We start from the raw sequence: 16,292 nt of genomic DNA on the forward strand, positions 1-16,292 counted from the left end.
CTTGCTTGGATTTTCCAACAAGGGGTAGGATATGTTGCAGCTACTATGGTATACCTGCAACTTGTTCTCAGTCGCACTTTGCCTCTCGCAAGAATACACCTCAGGTTTGACCCTCTACACGGAAACTATTAGTGATGTGCGTCGAGTCACCCCCCGCTGCGCTGCTGCTAAAATTAGACTTTGAGGGGCCAAAGCCGAGGGCGGCCGCCGCGCCGAATTTGTCCGGGACGGCCCAGCCGCACTGCCGCTCGATGCCGGCATTGTAGTAATCGCCGGTGCCGTTACGGTACGCGCTCGTCACTGTACGGTAGAAGCCGTCCTCACCCCACCACTCGCCCCACGAGTTGCGCGCGATCCTGCAATTCAATTCAGCGCTGACTCAGCGGCAGGGCATGATTCCCCAGGGGATCCCCCTAGGATTGGGATATGTGAAATGCTCTGGACCCCTACGTCCTCAGATGACCTCTAATTGGGGAAACCATTACAAAACATGCAAAGCAGGGATGCTTGAAGACCGTCTAGGCTTATTGGCTTATGCTTCTTGGTTCTGCTCCGCCCATAGCTTTCTGCCACATTGACTGCGAGATTCACCAAGCAGGTCAAGAATATATGGCACTGCCCAATGGTATCGATATCTGCTGTCCGGGCAACCCAGGATTCCTGCTTAGGCCCTGTCAAGCCCTTTTAAGTGCAGCAGCTCAGCTTGGCTACAAAAGACCTGGTGACTGCTTTTGAGTAAATGCCATGCGCAGTAGCAGCTGCAACAGTGCCTGGCAAGCACCCTAGAAAAGGTTTTGTCCGCCGTGTGAATTCCTTTAGAGCTCTCCCATTCAGACACCGCACAAATTTCGGGCAAAGGACAGCAAAATAATGCCACAGCAAACATGACAGAGTTGCATGATCAAGGTCTGTATCCTCACCAGTATTCCGTGTCTGTGTCATTCTCCACTCCCCAGCCCACCACGCTGATCATGTGGTTGACGCCGAAGTTATCGTTGTACTGCGCAAAGATGCCGTCCTTGTACCTGTCAGAACAAGAGGAGAATTTGACGCGAAATAAAGTATCCTCTTGTATCATTACGCCTGGGAGCTTCCTAGTGAGACAAACCTGGTTCCAGCCAGCACACAGATTCCTTGCAGGTTTCATGACCATCTTGTCGGTCTCATGAGAAGAGGGCACATGCAGTTGCCTCATCCCTCAAACTTCATCTTATATTATATATTTGTGCCTATCACATCTAGCATGCTTGTCACGCGGGCTGCAAATCTGCTGCACCTTCAGCACTATCTTTATTATCTCACAATTTCCATTCCTAAGGGCCGGGCAAATCAAGCAACATGGTATAATTGCCGCCCCTGTAATCATTATTCACACGCTTTTCCTGCCAGAGGCAAGGTGCGTTTGCAGACAAGACTCTTCGGATGCAGTAAAGGCTGCCAAAATCCAACCCCTTGATGGATTCGCCGGATCCAAGCAAGACCCAATCAACCGTGGACACGGTGCTCAGTATATGTACCACCTCCCACCAGCCGAGGCCAACATGCTGCCCCTATAGACATGACAAACCCGAGCCCTGCCTGCTCCGCACCTGTCCATGGAGGCAGTTGCATTGATGGCACATGTGATGGGCCCGCGCGCTTGGATCTCAGCCATCATGTCATCGCGGCCCGAGAGCCGCCCGTGCTCTAGCACCGTCAGCCGCTTGTAATTTCTCACGGGGACGCAGACCTTGTTGTCTGTGGGACTTGGGTTGCAGGAGAAGCACTGCTGCCTGGGTGCAAAATTTAACATCAGATCAGTCTAGTGTACTTGCCTCCAAATCTCAGCAGCACTCTAGAGCTGCAAGATTTTCAGCTTAGGTCCAAAACAATGGGCATAACTGCTGCCCGGATTTATTGACCCCCTTCTATTCATACTCAAGAAAACGACAGTCTGACTTTGCTTGTTGACCTCTGGAAAAAGGCTCGCATGTTGCACTGCAAAAGGCAATCTAAAGGGGTGTATTCAGATTACACGAGGGGTCAAGTCAGTAAGTGTGGTGGACTGGAGTGCGCACAGGTCGGTGCATGCTGGCCCGTCCACCGCCACATAGCTGTTGCAGCTCTCTGGAGGGATCCCCTTCCCAGCTGCGTACTCATAGACCGTGCTGTCCCAGCCTGCAATATTAGCCAAACCTTCTTCAGCCCCTGAGTTTTGACTATCAGCGGGCGGGAGCAGAATTGCCTCCAAGACCATCTTTAGGGAAAGAGGCATGCTAACATCATCAAGGCAGTGCGAGCGCCAGGGAGGGAGGAGAAAGGGCTGCCTCGCCGTAAATGCAATGCATGGCTACACGGTTCTGATGTTTGGAAAATCGGAGGCCTACTGGTATTCCTGGAAACCCTTCAAACTATATTAATCTTCTCAAGGATCTTCAGGGCACAAGCATCAGAACAACCGTCCTTTCAGCATCTATCTTGGGATGATGCCAGCGGATTTTGCATGCGTACCTCCCTCGCAAGTCCCAGCATTGCCACAGTCAATCACATTCTGGACTGATAAGTATGTGGGCGGCCAAGCAGCCTTCCTCTTTATGTTCCATCTGTCAGCCAGCGTTGCTGTCGTAGCCATGGCCCAGCAAGAGCCGCTGCAAATAACGAAGGCAGTGTTACTTGTCACTGCACTAAGGCTAGTGCAAGGCTCTATTTCATTATTACTATTCTACCGGTGCCTGCATTTCCTGCCAAGAGGCAAGGCTTGTCTGCAGACAGGCTGCAGGCAAAGGCCGCCATAAATCCCACCCCTGGCTGGACTATGCCAGATCCAAGCAAGACCTAATCAACCGTGGGCACGGTGCTCATTATTTGTGCAGTTATTATTGCTTGGAAAACCAGGCTGAAGGGAGGCAGCAGCTCACCAGTAGACAGGTATCTGTTGGTTTCGGACTGGAGACAGGTAATTGACCCCGCTGACATTTCGCCTGCATGTCAGTGCAGGCGAGCTTGAATACTATTGGGGCAACGACTTTAAAGAGAATTTCGAAAGCAGTAGTTAAGCACAGAGAGAAGATTGTTCTGATTGTGTCATTCGGATGCCTAGGTGGAGGCCAAACATGCATCATAAGGATGAATCGCACCAATCCCATTCCCTGACCAGGTCTTCAACCTTGGCTGATTGCTGCGGAAGGGGACTCTTTCTGCAGGAGGGCACAACAACTCAGGCCAGATACCCGCAAGTTCTGCCACCAATCTGTTTGAATGCCAAATCGTTGACTCACACCTGTACAATGAGGACGCAAGCCAAATAAGAACACATTGTGACAACAACTTGAGCTCACACATCTTGTTATGTACATGCCCTGACGCAGGCTGCACTTACATTAGTGGCGTGTACTTCGGGTCGGGTGTGATGGTTGTTGCGAAAGCACTAGGTCTTAAATCCGCTTGAGCCCACGCAGTAGTGGCGTTCATAAGAAGAAGACTGCACCCTATCAATATGCCGAGTTTCAGCATCCTCACCCAGTTCCTACAACCTAGTTGACTAAACATGTACTAGCCCAAGTCGTGTAAGTTTTATAGATATAGCACTCACGTAACTTTCAATTCGCTTGCTCTACACTTGCCTACGTAACTTCTATGACCCAGGAAATGTGCAACTTGGACACATACACTAGATTACGGAAACACAACAGTTGCGTATCATTGTATACGCTTAGAAATACATCAAAACAGTTAAACATTAAAGACTTCCCACAAGCTTTGCACATTGCGCGCTGTGGTTTGAAACTAGTGTATTCGGGGTTCCGAGTAGGGTTCCGACAGGGGTCGGCAAGGGTTTCCAGGGAGTTGAAGTTTCAGCACATCATGATCTGCCAATGCCACGAAGATTGCACCGTGTGAGAAACAATTGAAGCGATCTGTGAAAAATACAAAAAGATCTTTGAGAAGAAGTCCGTAATATTGCAGCACTACTGGCATAGACGTGCACGGAGATCTATCACGGGACAGGTCAAGTAGAACACAAGCAAAGCTGTTGTCTTCAGGGCGCAGTATGGCCCAGTGCCCAGCCTCATCGAGCGGTCGGCAGCATGCCGACTGCTCTTGGCAGGCAAGGAACGTATTGGCAGGGAGTACAGGGCACAGGAGTAGCACGCGGCTTTTGAGGGCGCCCCTCTCCCATAATGGGAAACCAGCTAGGAGGAATTCTTTCAGAACCACTGCTGCAGCATCAACGATGGCGGAGGAGATGGTCACCGAGACGAAAAGCTCGGAGCGAAGGCAGATTCAGCAGTTGCTCAACAGGTGCTCCGCACTAAGACGTGCTTTTTGTGTTAGTTTCCCATCTCTAGCCTGCTTCAGCAGAATTTGTTTCAGGTGTGTTTTGGTAGAGGCAGTCATGCAGGATTACCTACAAAAGATGAGCGAGGATCCGTGTGCCATCATTTCGGACTAGCAGGCCCTAGTTCATTCTTAGATGCTTTCTGGACCGTGCAGGGAGTACACGCCAGGCTTCACCACTCTGATCGAATCTGAGACATTCGCTAAGGGCCTGGACGAGACCGTTGTCCGTGCCATCTCAGCCAAGAAAAGAGAGCCGGTGAGGCCTGTCAGCCTCTTGCTCGTTTATGCACCGATAGTGTTCCTCTGAATTTTTCTGGAATGTCGCATAAGTTAGGGTGCACTTCATCCAAAATGGGGTCATGAAACTTTATTCTGCTGTCTTGTAGGAGTGGATGCTGGACTTCAGACTGAAGGCTTACAGAAAGTGGCTCACAATGGCAGAGCCTGCATGGTCAGACAACAGGTGTGCACTCTCCACCTCTGCAAGCTTGGAGCGCTTTTCTGGAACTTTGACAGCTCTGCAGGCGAGGGGTGCATGAGAAAATAGAAGACATTGTGTTCAACTCTGTCCTTGGAAGATTTTGCCTTTCAGTGCTCTAAGCATCAAGCCTTGGCAACTTGCGCAGGTATCCGCAGATTAATTTCCAGGACCTGAGCTACTACTCAGCCCCGAAGCAGAAGTCAGAAAAGGTGTGCCACCCTTGCAATGAGCACTCACTTTTTTGGCTGAAGCCCAAGATATATGAAACACTGCAAGCCTCATTGCTCCAAGCTCCCTCTCTTCGTTCTGCACAATGCTCACCCATGCAGGACATAGGCTGACAAGTAATTTTTGCTTGTGGGCAATAGCAGTCTCCTAAGAAAAAGTGATCATCACGATCACCTCATTCCATGCGTCTCCTACTAGGCCAGATCCGATGCGCCGGGGACCCACGAAAACTGCAATCATCAGGATGGAGCATGATAGACTCTACCTTCCTGTGTGCTGTAGAAAAGCCTGGATGAGGTGGACCCCAAGCTGCTGGAAACCTTCAGCAAATTGGGGATTCCCATCAACGAGCAGAAGCGCCTGGCAGGCGTGAAAGACGTGGCTTATGACTATGTCTTCGATTCTGAGAGCATTGCCACTACCTTCAAGGCAGAGTTGGCGCAGCAGGGCATCATCTTCTGCTCCATCTCTGAAGCCATAAGAGAGTACCCGGACCTCATTCGCAAGCACCTGGGCAGCGTGGTGCGCATTTCCTCTCACTGCCCTGCACCACATCCTCCCATGTGCATCTGGCCATTTCGTGTCACCCTTTTGTTTACAGGGCCATTGGCATGCGCAGGTAGAAGGCTGCCCCTGCACATTGCGTGGCATACTCATGGGCCCTGCTATGTGGTGAAGAGAAGACACACATGAACATGTGCTGCACATGTGCGCGCAGGTGCCGGTGGGCGACAATTACTACGCGGCGCTGAACTCGGCGGTATTTTCGGATGGCAGCTTTGTGTACATCCCCAAGGGCGTCAAGTCGGCCATGGAGCTGTCCACCTACTTCCGCATCAATGCCAAGGAGACCGGCCAGGTCAGCACATCCACCTCAGCTCTGGATACAGGGTTTCGGATTGTATGTTTCAAGGTGTAGGGCGTAGCCGATTCTGCAAGGAGAAAGAATGTAGAATACTTATTTGGAGGGAGCAACCTCCCATGGAGGGAGCAACCTCCCTCTGCATGGCACTCACAATGCCTCTCAGTGCCTTGTATGTCATGCATTCCCTCTTGGTTGAACAGAGTGACATCAGACATTGACTCCCCTGCTCATTTGCTCGATGCGCTGTGCAAAGATTTTGATACGGTTATGACGGAGCCTCTTCTCCCTACATGGGGCTCGCAGTGCCTTGTGTACCTTGCCCAACCTATTGGTTGGGCTACTCCCAGACATGCAGCTAGTATCTCCTGAGAATGGCCATTACAAAACAGCTGTTGGACTGCGACAGCTGCCTATTTCAATTGGGAGGGCATGCATTACAATTTCATGGTGTTGAGATTTGCTATTGCTGGCTGCAGTTTGAGCGGACGCTGATCATTGCGGAGGACGACTCGGAGGTGTCCTACCTGGAAGGCTGCACTGCCCCCTCCTACGATTCAAACCAGGTGTGCCAGCTGTACTTTTCCTTCTCCCTAAGACCTGCTGCATGCACTAAATCCCACTCGCGGGGAAGGATGTCAATGGGCAGCACTGGGGCTTGCGGGTGAGATTGTGGACTCCTTGCGGCATGTTTGATCATGATGCTCAGCTCTGTTTTCCAATCAATGATGCACTTGCTTGGTGCCGCATTGGGAACCACCCAATTCTGTAGCTGCGGGTTCTGGAGCCTTGATGTATTGCCTCATGCCAGTGAAGACGGTCCAGACAAGTCTTTCATTCCTCGCTCCGATCACGATACTAGCCAGTATGATAGACTTGTCGGTATTGTCTTCCTGGCCACGAGGTACCTCAGACAGTCCCTTTTGAAGTTGAAAAACCCAGCTCAGCAAGCAGGCTGCGCTTGCGCTACACCCTTCAAGACAGCCGCTTTTGTCATACACTGGCAAAAGGCGTCATGTTGAGTGTGTTTCATGCTTCGAATTGTGAGTGTCTGTGGGTGTTGATGCGCAGCTGCACGCGGCGGTGGTGGAGCTGTCGGCTGGCGCCAACGCGGAGATAAAGTACAGCACGGTGCAGAACTGGTACAGCGGCAACGAGGAGGGCGTCGGGGGCATCTACAATTTCGTCACCAAGCGCGGCCTCTGCCATGGCGCCAATTCCAAGATCTCCTGGACGCAGGTATTTTGCACCAGCAAGGGCTCTATGGAGTACACATGGACATAGCGGGTTGATCAGTAGATGGCGGGTATGGAATGAAGACATGCCTGCTCTGTTGCCTCGGTCACTGTTGCCACTGGCCATACGTTTTCCTATTGTGGGCAGTGATTTATGTGACTCCCATCAAAACTCCAGCAAGCTATTGTTTGCTGGCACTTACAGGGACCCATATCCATCATTCCCCGCATTATAATTGCTGTATGTATAGAAATTCCCGCCGGGGCATGCTGGACTTGTTGGCTTGCAGCAAGAATACTCTTGGAGTCATGCAAGAGCATAGCCTGGCTTCCCCAGAATGGATAATGAGCGACTGTGGAGTCACTTCGCTTGAATGCACCTGTTTTCTTGCCCTGACATGGCAACTTAGTAATCCGTGGATACACTCTGCCCCGCAGGTGGAGACTGGGAGCGCGATCACATGGAAGTATCCGAGCGTGGTGCTCAAGGGGGACAACAGCGTTGGCGAGTTTTACTCTGTTGCGCTGACAAACAACCACCAGCAGGCGGACACGGGTAGCAAGATGATCCACGTTGGCCGTAACACGCGCAGCCGCATCATTAGCAAGGGCATCTCCGCCGGCCAGTCGCGCAACTGCTACCGCGGCCTCGTGCAGGTGCGCCTGTGTTTAATCATTAGGTATCTACGTTGTGATAGGAGCAAGGGTCTTGAAACATCGAGCTAGATGCAGATGCCCCTGGCTGAAATGTATATCCTATCTAAGCACCCCATTCGGCTGGTCGCACGAGTGCGTGGCCGCCTGTTGGGCTGGTGACTCCCGCAATTGCCACTGTAGCCTCTTGCAGGTGCACAGATGGTGCTTCATTGGAAGTAGTTCCCAGCTGTGTTTTGACCATGCATGAAATGAAAGGAAGCTTATTAAAGGCTTCCAATGACGGGCTTGTCGCGTGTTGCGCACTGCCGGTGCATCGGGCTGCAGATGCCTGCAGGAGTCATCAAGTCGTGCATGTGCATGGCTGTGTTGATGTCCAGCCATCGAGAAGAAGGGGTGTACTGCATGCATATCCATCCCGGCTCATCTCTAGAATACGGGTGCTCGGGGTACATGCATGCCGTGCAGCATGTTCTACCAATGCATGCAGCCCTTCACTGCAGAGCGGTCGCTGCAGGCGGATGTCGAGCACGCTTAAGGTCATGCTTGCCCGTGATTTGCTGACGCTGTGCCCGTAAATTGCTGACACTGTTTCTGTGCTGTGTTGGCACAGGTGCAGCCGACGGCTGTGGGCGCGCGCAACTTTTCGCAGTGCGACTCCATGCTCATCGGCGACACCGCCGGCGCCAATACCTACCCCTACATCCAGGTGCGCACCCCTCTGCATCCACCCTCCTTTACTTTCACCCTACAATTCACCCTTATCTGTAATGGGCAGCAGTGATTGTTGCCCGCGGATTATTTTGGTCCTAAGTCAGAAGTCTTTGGGGCCTCACAGCCGGGTCACACGAGACCGATCACAGTCGTGCCTGATGTTTGCCTGCTCTTAACCACTAGAGTGAGCCTCCTCTGCAAGTGGGCGGTGTCTTGCCTGTAGGATTGTTGCGTCCTAACCTTTGGAGCTAATCCCGGGACTAAATTGGGACTTCTTGACGTGCTGGTGTTGCACAAACCCCCCATGCACAGATCCTCTGGCATGTCACACGCGAGTCGTCGGCGACTAAGCGTGCATGCATGCTGCGCGCAGGTGCGCAACGAGAGCGCGCGTGTGGAGCACGAGGCGAGCACGAGCAAGATCGGGGAGGACCAGCTCTTCTACTTCCAGCAGCGGGGGATCGACCCCGAGCAGGCAGTTGGAACCATCATCTCGGGCTTCTGCGCGGACGTCTTCAACAAACTGCCGGATGAATTTGCGCAGGAAGTCAACGCCCTCATGAGCCTCAAGCTGGAGGGCTCCGTTGGCTAAGCAAGGGATCTATCTGTCTCTGTTGTCTTTGAACCACGAGAGATTGCAAGTTTGCAAGCATTCTTCAGAGAGCTTGCCCAAAGGCAGATAAGGGGTTTATCAGCACTCAGTGCGAATTCCTATGGTTGGGCTTGGCTGAGGAATATTCAGCCTCTGATTAATCAGCCTCTGTTGGGCTGGGTGCGTCCAAATCAAGTGCATGATGACAATGTGCTGGGGCAATTGCCCTCCAGAGGAGAAGTATGTTGAGCGTATGAACATACCTGCATGCCTGGCGCGCAGTTGAGCTTGAAATTCAAGAAGACGCGGTTGACAGCAGAAACACTAAACAGGGTTCCCCGAGCAGGGATTGCGTGCAAGCGGTGTCCATCGTCTGCATGGTGGATGTCGATGGACAAGCTGTTTCGATTGTGTTGCACCAGCATGCATATCATGCATTATTTAAGGCGCAAATTGCGCAACCTGTAATTAATTTAGAGAACGGACATCCCCTGAAGGCAACTTGCAAGCTTGTTCTCGACCTGCAAGGTGCCCACAATTTGATCAAGTGCTGGTTATTTAATAAATGAGTGCACACACGCATGGCATGCTCTGTGACAGCCTTGCACAGAGTGAAGAGTCATATTGGATCCCAATCATCTGTGGGTTATTCACATGCGGTGAGATAAATCAAGTCGCAATTAGTGTCAGCACACCATTTTCTCTGATTCAGTTGTGTCCCAAGCCTCTGCAACTCCTTTGCAAAGATCGGCAACACACCAGAGATGCATATGGCAAGTTGCACAGTCATTTGCATTACACCTCCTGCTTGCACTCTTAGCATCTTATTCAGCGCGTCAAAACCCAATCATTGTTTGCATGCACGCATAATTCTCTTAAAAATACACAAGGCGGCGTAATCACTGCACATTCTTACCAGGCATGCACAATCATAGAGATGATCTCTGGACGCAATATAGATATTCTAAGTCTGCTAAACAGATCAATAGCATCAAGTGCAACACAGCTAGACCACGCTGATGAAGACGGCAGTGCACTAGTTGCTGTTGATAGCACAATACACACGCTGCAGAAAACCTCCACACATCTGGATCCTGATCTCTTGAGTATGCATCAGCCCGTAGAGAAGGCACACACATATTCTACTTGAACTCAATAGCAAACAAGGTTGAGATCATCAGTATCCAATCACAGAAATACAGTTTATTTAAAAAACCACAAAACTTAGAACCACACAAGAGCACACACAATTAGAGTTCATGGAGAGTGTCGTACCCAAGAACTGGTTTGGGGCCCTAAAACTGCACTCCTGAAGTGCACTTGACACAAACTTGAGTCCACAATAGATTTGTGGACAAGAGAATGGTGCTGCCTGCTGCCCAAACGGCGCTAATGCAACAAAACATCCAGAGATTATATGCAAAAGATGGCATAACTGATGGTACATGCATCTGGCAGGGATGCTGCAAAACACTAGCTAACTTGAACAAAGTCCTAGCCTAAAGTCCAAAGCAACCAAATGCAGCGAGCAGTGCCTTAGTGGAAACTTAGGCAGCAGGCATTCTAACGCACACAGGACAATTATTGGGAATGCATGCACATGTACACACGGGCAGAAGACCTGCATGGCACTCAGATAACCCCTTAGTCACCACCCCTAGAGGGGACACCATGCCATGTGTGCGTGTGTTTCTTTGTCTTGGCATGTGCACACCACGCAGAAATCGACAGAAGTAAACACATGTGACCTAAACTCCACCTTTAGCAATCTAGTCCATTCAGGGCGAGCACCCATGCACGGTTGCACTCGCCTTCCCAACCCATGAATACAGCAAACCCCACCACCAAAGCATGACAGAGTGACCTTTTTTATCTTGAAATTGAATGTGAAAAGTTCTCTGAGACAACAGCAGCTGGGGAAAAATTATCCTGGACCCCTGTCTCCAAATACTAAACCCAAGTCCCAGCTTCACAATGTGAAGTAATACCAGCGCAAGTGCCACAGACCTGACCCTAACCTAATCCCCCTGATTATAAATCCTAAATGTGCACGATGCGCACAATGTGCTGCGTGATCGGCCGCCGCGGAGGCATCGCCTCGGGAAGACCGATCTCCGCCAGAGTGATAGTCGGCCGCAGCTTCTCGGCAGCTGCCGCCGACACCGAAATCACGGCGCGCTCCGGCTCTGTCTTTGGCGGAACTCCCTGGCAGGTGTCCAGGGGGTGCGAGCGGGGGGCCTCGCCGCCACCGCTGCCGGCAAAGGTGGCCGAGCGGGGGGTCCCCAGGGGATCCCCTTTGCGGCCGCCGGTGCGCGCCTCCACCATTTCGCGCAGCTGATCCATTGTGGTGTCACCCGTCTGTTACAAAAGACACACCATGTCACTATAAGTCAGTTTCATGCCATCTGCTCAGCAATTAGCGCCGTGCAAGGCCTACCTTGCTTTGGGTATAAGCCGGGAGTCAAACCCACTATACAACAAAATTAGGCAAGAGCAGGACCAAGACACAGCCGTTTGCAGGGCTGACTCCTTGATCAACATTAACAAAGATTGCCAGATATCTGATGGTGTTGGCTATGCTGATTCCAATCGGTTTTCAGTCAGGGGCGAGGGAGGGAGGGTACCACGGCAAGGGCGACAGAGGCGCCGCAGTTGGTGCGGACTTGGATGGGGAAGCGAGTGTCCTCTTTCAGGGCGCTCATGAGCGTGCAGGAGGCCCATGAAGCGGCGCTCATTATGGATCGCGCCCCCGCCAGCGAGTTCAGCAGCATCGTGTTTGTCAGGTGAGTCAGCGCGCCCGGGCCCGTCCGCTCTGCAGCAGCAGCGGGAAGCCAAGTTGATAGAAAAGAGGGATTAATCTTGAGACGTGCAGGATTGAGCGTTCTGACGTTCATTATGGAAGCTGATCCCCCATGGCCCAAAAACTGGCCTGTGAGATGAGTAGATGATGAAAACGCACCCCCCAGACCTCCTCTGGTGTTGCTGCAGAATTTGCAGGGGCAATGCATCGGCCCTTGCTGCCTTGTGAGGGTAGCAATCTTGCAGAATTGGTGACAGCATCCATTGGATGCGCCTTGGCCAAATGAGTGCATTTGGCAGAAGGGATAATCAATTGTTTCTATAGCATGCCAGCCAAGCCAACATAGTATGCTTGGCAGCCTTGCGACCAACATCACACTTTGAATCTACAGTGCATTGGTGGTCCTTAAGGAGGTTCAAGCATGGCAAGCAGGCAACTTTGGGGTGAAACCAAATGAAAGGAATGGGGCCTCACCCAGGATGATTAGGCGCTGCTGCTTGGCGGCGATGCCGACTTCCTGGTAGATTCCCGCGCGCATGGCTGCCAGGCTGGCGCCTGCATCCACCTCCACTGCCATCACCTGCCCAGCCAGCGTCTCCACCTGCATACAAATTCCCCCAAGCTCGCATGCATGCACTTGCATATAAACTCCTCTTGAGTTCTTTCGTTGTATTTGGCTTGTAAACACGTCTATTTGGTCCTGACAACAAGGCTCGATACGCTCAGAGGCATGCGCTTGCATTCTTTGCTCAAGTCCATCTCTGCTGATCCTTCTTGATGGCTCAGAGAAACTCAATTTCCTGCCGATCCCTCTTGATGATATGGTATGCACTCTGAGAAACTCAACCACTGTCCTCTGGCACCGATGATGTGGCGCCAGAAGCGAAGCTCCCAGATGCATATTGGAATATCACACCTATGGCCCAGCAGTAAGCTTGGCGGCTGCCTTGGCCTAGACTGTGCTGAGCGCTATTGTGGTGAGAGCGCATGCAAACCATGAGTTCGCAAAGGAAAAGGAAAGTCGAGGGCTCGCCTGCACACGGACGCCGTCCTTGAGGGGGGCGCTCTGTTGGGCAGCCTTGTTCTGTTTCTCCTGCAGGTGCTGCCACCATGTGGTCGCCTTCAGGCTGCCAATCAGGCCCCGCCCATACAACTCCCTGCACATGCAGGGTAATATTAAAAAGCCACAGAGCAGTTTCAGGCCGAAGGCCCTCATGCAGTCTGGCTTGTCAGACGCCAAACGTTGGACAGAACATGCCGTGCTTTGTCCTCAGAAGAACAGCTAATCCTGGCAAAACCCTTATAGCAGCACTTTTTCGTCCATGCATAAGAGCCTGTGATTCTTTATGCAGATTAGCGTGCATAGATGAAAGAGCGCATCGTTGATAGGAAGCCAGCACCACGATTTTTCAAGGAGACAGCAGCGCATGCTCAATCCACAGAATTCCCCATCGACAAGTGTACTCTGAAGGAACATTACGCATTCTGTTTTGAATGCCTGAAGTGGTCAATGTTGCTTGGATCCACTGAGAAGGCTATGCTGCACCACTCAAGTGCACCTGTCCGCTATGATGACATATGCAGCGATGAAGTCACACATCTGTCTTACAGACAAGTGTACTGAAGCGATGCTGTGCCCGCATGCATCTCCAATGCTCTTGCACCGGTCAAGCTGAGCATTTATGTGCACCCAGTCACATCCGCCAATCCCTCTGACTCTAAAATCTACAGTGGTGAAATTTCACAGTGCACCACTGGACGGCCTCAGGCAGGAAGACAAATGGTCTACATTTGTAAAATATTATAACGCACCGGTTGACGGCCTCAGGCAGGAAGATGAAGTTGACCCAGGAGATGAGCGTGCCGCGCAGGTCGCGCGGTGCCGCCAGGTGGCGCGTGACTGATCCCGCCAGGCTGGACAGGCCCGCGCTGCGCGCGCGATCCTCGGCCACCACAAAGAACTGGCGCCGCAGCGGCAACCCCAGAGAGCGCGCCACCTGCTCCCGGGCCTCCGCCAGCGTTGCCTCCGCGGGCTGCGCGCATGTGCCGGCACATGCCGTCAGCACTTTTTGGGAAAGCAACTGGCCTTGATGCTTGTGTTACGAAGTAGACACACGACATGAGAGGTGATGCATTTGACAATAGGGTAAGATTGCTGTGGCGGCTGACACTTGCATGGATGAGTTCATACTGGCATGCACTCATCCATGCATGCATGCCTTCATAATGATCCGCAGGCATAAAATGCTTCAGGTTTCGCTGCTTTTTAATTGCAGGCCACAGGCTGCCAAGACTGCTCTTTGGGATTGCATTAAAGCTGTAAGCCGGAGGCATGTACCAACTGAATATGAATTCTCTTGCAGTGAAGTACGCTACATCTAACACCTTGGTACCAAGCAGATCAGTACATAGAGCTGTCAGTAACTGCAAAAATCCAACATCTTCTCTGAAAGCAATCAGATCCACGAGCCATTTTAGCCTATGGACCATAGATTTGACAAGAAGATGCCTGAGTTGCGCAGGAAGTAGAAAGAATGGTGTGCTGCGCACCAGCTCCATGACCAGGTCAGCGCCACTGAGCAGCTTGACCTCCAGCCGGATGGACTCGCCCTTCAGATTCTTCTTCTTCCTCACTTCGCGCACCTGCAGGGTATAGTGAGACCATTAGCAAAGAAACAATTTCTTGGACATCAAGAAAAGCAGCAGGCAGTGCTGCATGGCCAGAGTATTGCTAGAGTCCTTTGAAACATAGGTCTGATCTGCGCAAAAATCAAGATCTAATGGAAGGCCAATAGCAAAGTCCCGGCTGCGGAGCCATTGCCAATTCATGCCTGCTTGGTGGGTACAGACACAGCAAGCTGCTGACTAATTTGCTTCATCTTCTTTCATCCATGACAATGCAAGATATGGACCATGCACTGCTGCATCATGCATGCCAGGTCCACCTCATCAAGCTGCCAGCTCAGCGCATGCACAAAAGTGAATCCTCATTCAATTCTTGGCAGTAGAAGATACTCACAGGAGTTGGCGCCCAGGAGGCCCAGCCAAGCACTGCCCCAAGCAGAGCCTTGGGCTCGCCCACATAGCTGCTGGCTGCGCGGACAAGCTCGGCCGGCGCTGATGTCAGCGAGGCCGCTGACAGCATCAGGCTGACTGGAGTGCCGATAGCGGCTGCTGACACGTTGATGGCTGCATGAGACGCAGTGCGCACAAGCGACCTCAGCTTTGTGGGTGACACTGGAGCTGCGGAAGCTTCTGCAGCAGCAGACAGACCCCAATCTCAAGAAGGATATACTTTGGTATGGAGACCTGAAGCATGCAATGTATGCATGCCAGCAAAGCTGTCTGAAGAATGCGCAAGTAGGAGGGCAAAGAATTCTTGCACCAAATGGTGCCTTTGCAATTGATTATCCATTTGCGACGTGATCCAGAAAAGAAGTGAGCCATAGAATTCTGCATGTGTGGAGGAGGACAGCACCTTTTGGGGTGTTGAAAGGCTCTACCATGGTTGGTTTCTGCAGACTTCCCTGGCCCTCAGGCCAAGCTTCTGCGCATGCATTAATGGGTTCTTCCATAGTTTCCTGCAATGAAGATTAGCAATACAACGTCAATAATCTGTGTTGTTCTAGTCAGATTTATGACTGCTTGGTGTGTATTCTTGCAAACAGCCAGTTGTGATCTTGTCCACAACGGGACATCAGACGTCGTGCTAAAAACCCAAAGAACATCATTGGACAGCGAGTAAATTAAGTTTGAAGGAGTTTTGTTCCAAATATGACAAAATAAGTGCGATGATCGACAAAGGCAACCGAGGAGTACTCGAGATTTTGAAATTACTGTATATTTTCGGCACCCTGACAAAAAGTACGAAAGGATTGTTTTGAGCTATGCGATTGAGCCATTATGTTGCAAAACTCCAATACCCTAAGCGTCCAATGCATGTAGGTGGCTTGTTACGAGGTGCCAGTGCAATATCGATAGGTGTCGTGGACTTGTTAAACCGTCTAAATGCACATCTAAAGGCAGTGTGAAGCGATCGGCAACAAGGAAGCACCCATGAACTTAAGTCCAGACCAAATTTGGAAGCACGATGTACCAAGATGAAGATTCTGTGAACCGTGGTGACCATTCCTAGTCAAACCCCTCTGCTCCAACGCACGCTGACGCTGTAACTTTGGGTAACAGCCTCACCTAGTGGCTTTATCCTGAAGATCGAGGATGCATCGCTGTCAGGGACCGTGCGCTGGAACGTCAGGCGTCCAATGAAATGACTAGGTTAGTACGATGACACTCCAAGACAGCATCGTGACGTCCGTCAGAGCTGCTGTTGCAGAAAATTTGGCCAGAAACCCTCTAAAGCATCAAGTGCTGCATAGCATTGCTGGGATGAGCGAATCAAGGTCTTG

At 51.5% G+C, this 16,292-nt stretch overlaps 4 protein-coding genes across 4 annotated transcripts; 1 reads left to right on the top strand and 3 right to left on the bottom strand.

The window, feature by feature from the left end:
• Positions 1 to 100: 100 nt before the first annotated feature.
• Positions 101 to 3,142, bottom strand: COCSUDRAFT_15830 (cathepsin X; the record flags this gene model as incomplete). The annotated part of the gene is made up of 7 exons (XM_005647787.1): positions 101 to 356; positions 921 to 1,025; positions 1,590 to 1,772; positions 2,058 to 2,157; positions 2,491 to 2,627; positions 2,898 to 2,960; positions 3,117 to 3,142. Coding segments are annotated over 7 exons (870 nt in total), but the record flags the coding sequence as incomplete, so codon positions are not given.
• A 1,311-nt stretch (positions 3,143 to 4,453) lies between these two features.
• Positions 4,454 to 9,575, top strand: COCSUDRAFT_29235 (ABC family transporter (Fe-S assembly/SufBCD system); the record flags this gene model as incomplete). The annotated part of the gene is made up of 10 exons (XM_005647788.1): positions 4,454 to 4,576; positions 4,707 to 4,783; positions 4,947 to 5,010; positions 5,312 to 5,551; positions 5,748 to 5,888; positions 6,371 to 6,457; positions 6,963 to 7,130; positions 7,565 to 7,783; positions 8,394 to 8,489; positions 8,868 to 9,575. 10 exons carry the CDS (start codon positions 4,454 to 4,456, stop codon positions 9,084 to 9,086), a joined length of 1,434 nt encoding a protein of 477 aa, XP_005647845.1. The 3' UTR covers positions 9,087 to 9,575.
• A 291-nt stretch (positions 9,576 to 9,866) lies between these two features.
• Positions 9,867 to 10,583, bottom strand: COCSUDRAFT_33300 (hypothetical protein). The gene has a single exon (XM_005647789.1). The coding sequence runs from the start codon at positions 10,531 to 10,533 to the stop codon at positions 10,294 to 10,296; it is 240 nt and encodes a 79-aa protein (XP_005647846.1). The 5' UTR covers positions 10,534 to 10,583; the 3' UTR covers positions 9,867 to 10,293.
• A 130-nt stretch (positions 10,584 to 10,713) lies between these two features.
• COCSUDRAFT_66260 (hypothetical protein) lies at positions 10,714 to 16,269 on the bottom strand. Its single transcript, XM_005647790.1, has 9 exons — positions 16,078 to 16,269; positions 15,365 to 15,467; positions 14,906 to 15,141; positions 14,437 to 14,529; positions 13,699 to 13,919; positions 12,920 to 13,043; positions 12,361 to 12,487; positions 11,711 to 11,898; positions 10,714 to 11,444 (listed from the first exon to the last, which is right to left on the bottom strand). The coding sequence occupies exons 2-9, from the start codon at positions 15,459 to 15,461 to the stop codon at positions 11,127 to 11,129; spliced, it is 1,404 nt and encodes a 467-aa protein (XP_005647847.1). The 5' UTR covers positions 15,462 to 15,467; positions 16,078 to 16,269; the 3' UTR covers positions 10,714 to 11,126.
• Positions 16,270 to 16,292: the final 23 nt, after the last annotated feature.

The sequence above is a fragment of the Coccomyxa subellipsoidea genome (assembly GCF_000258705.1).
Source record: "Coccomyxa subellipsoidea C-169, whole genome shotgun sequence".
NCBI classification, from domain to species: domain Eukaryota; kingdom Viridiplantae; phylum Chlorophyta; class Trebouxiophyceae; family Coccomyxaceae; genus Coccomyxa; species Coccomyxa subellipsoidea.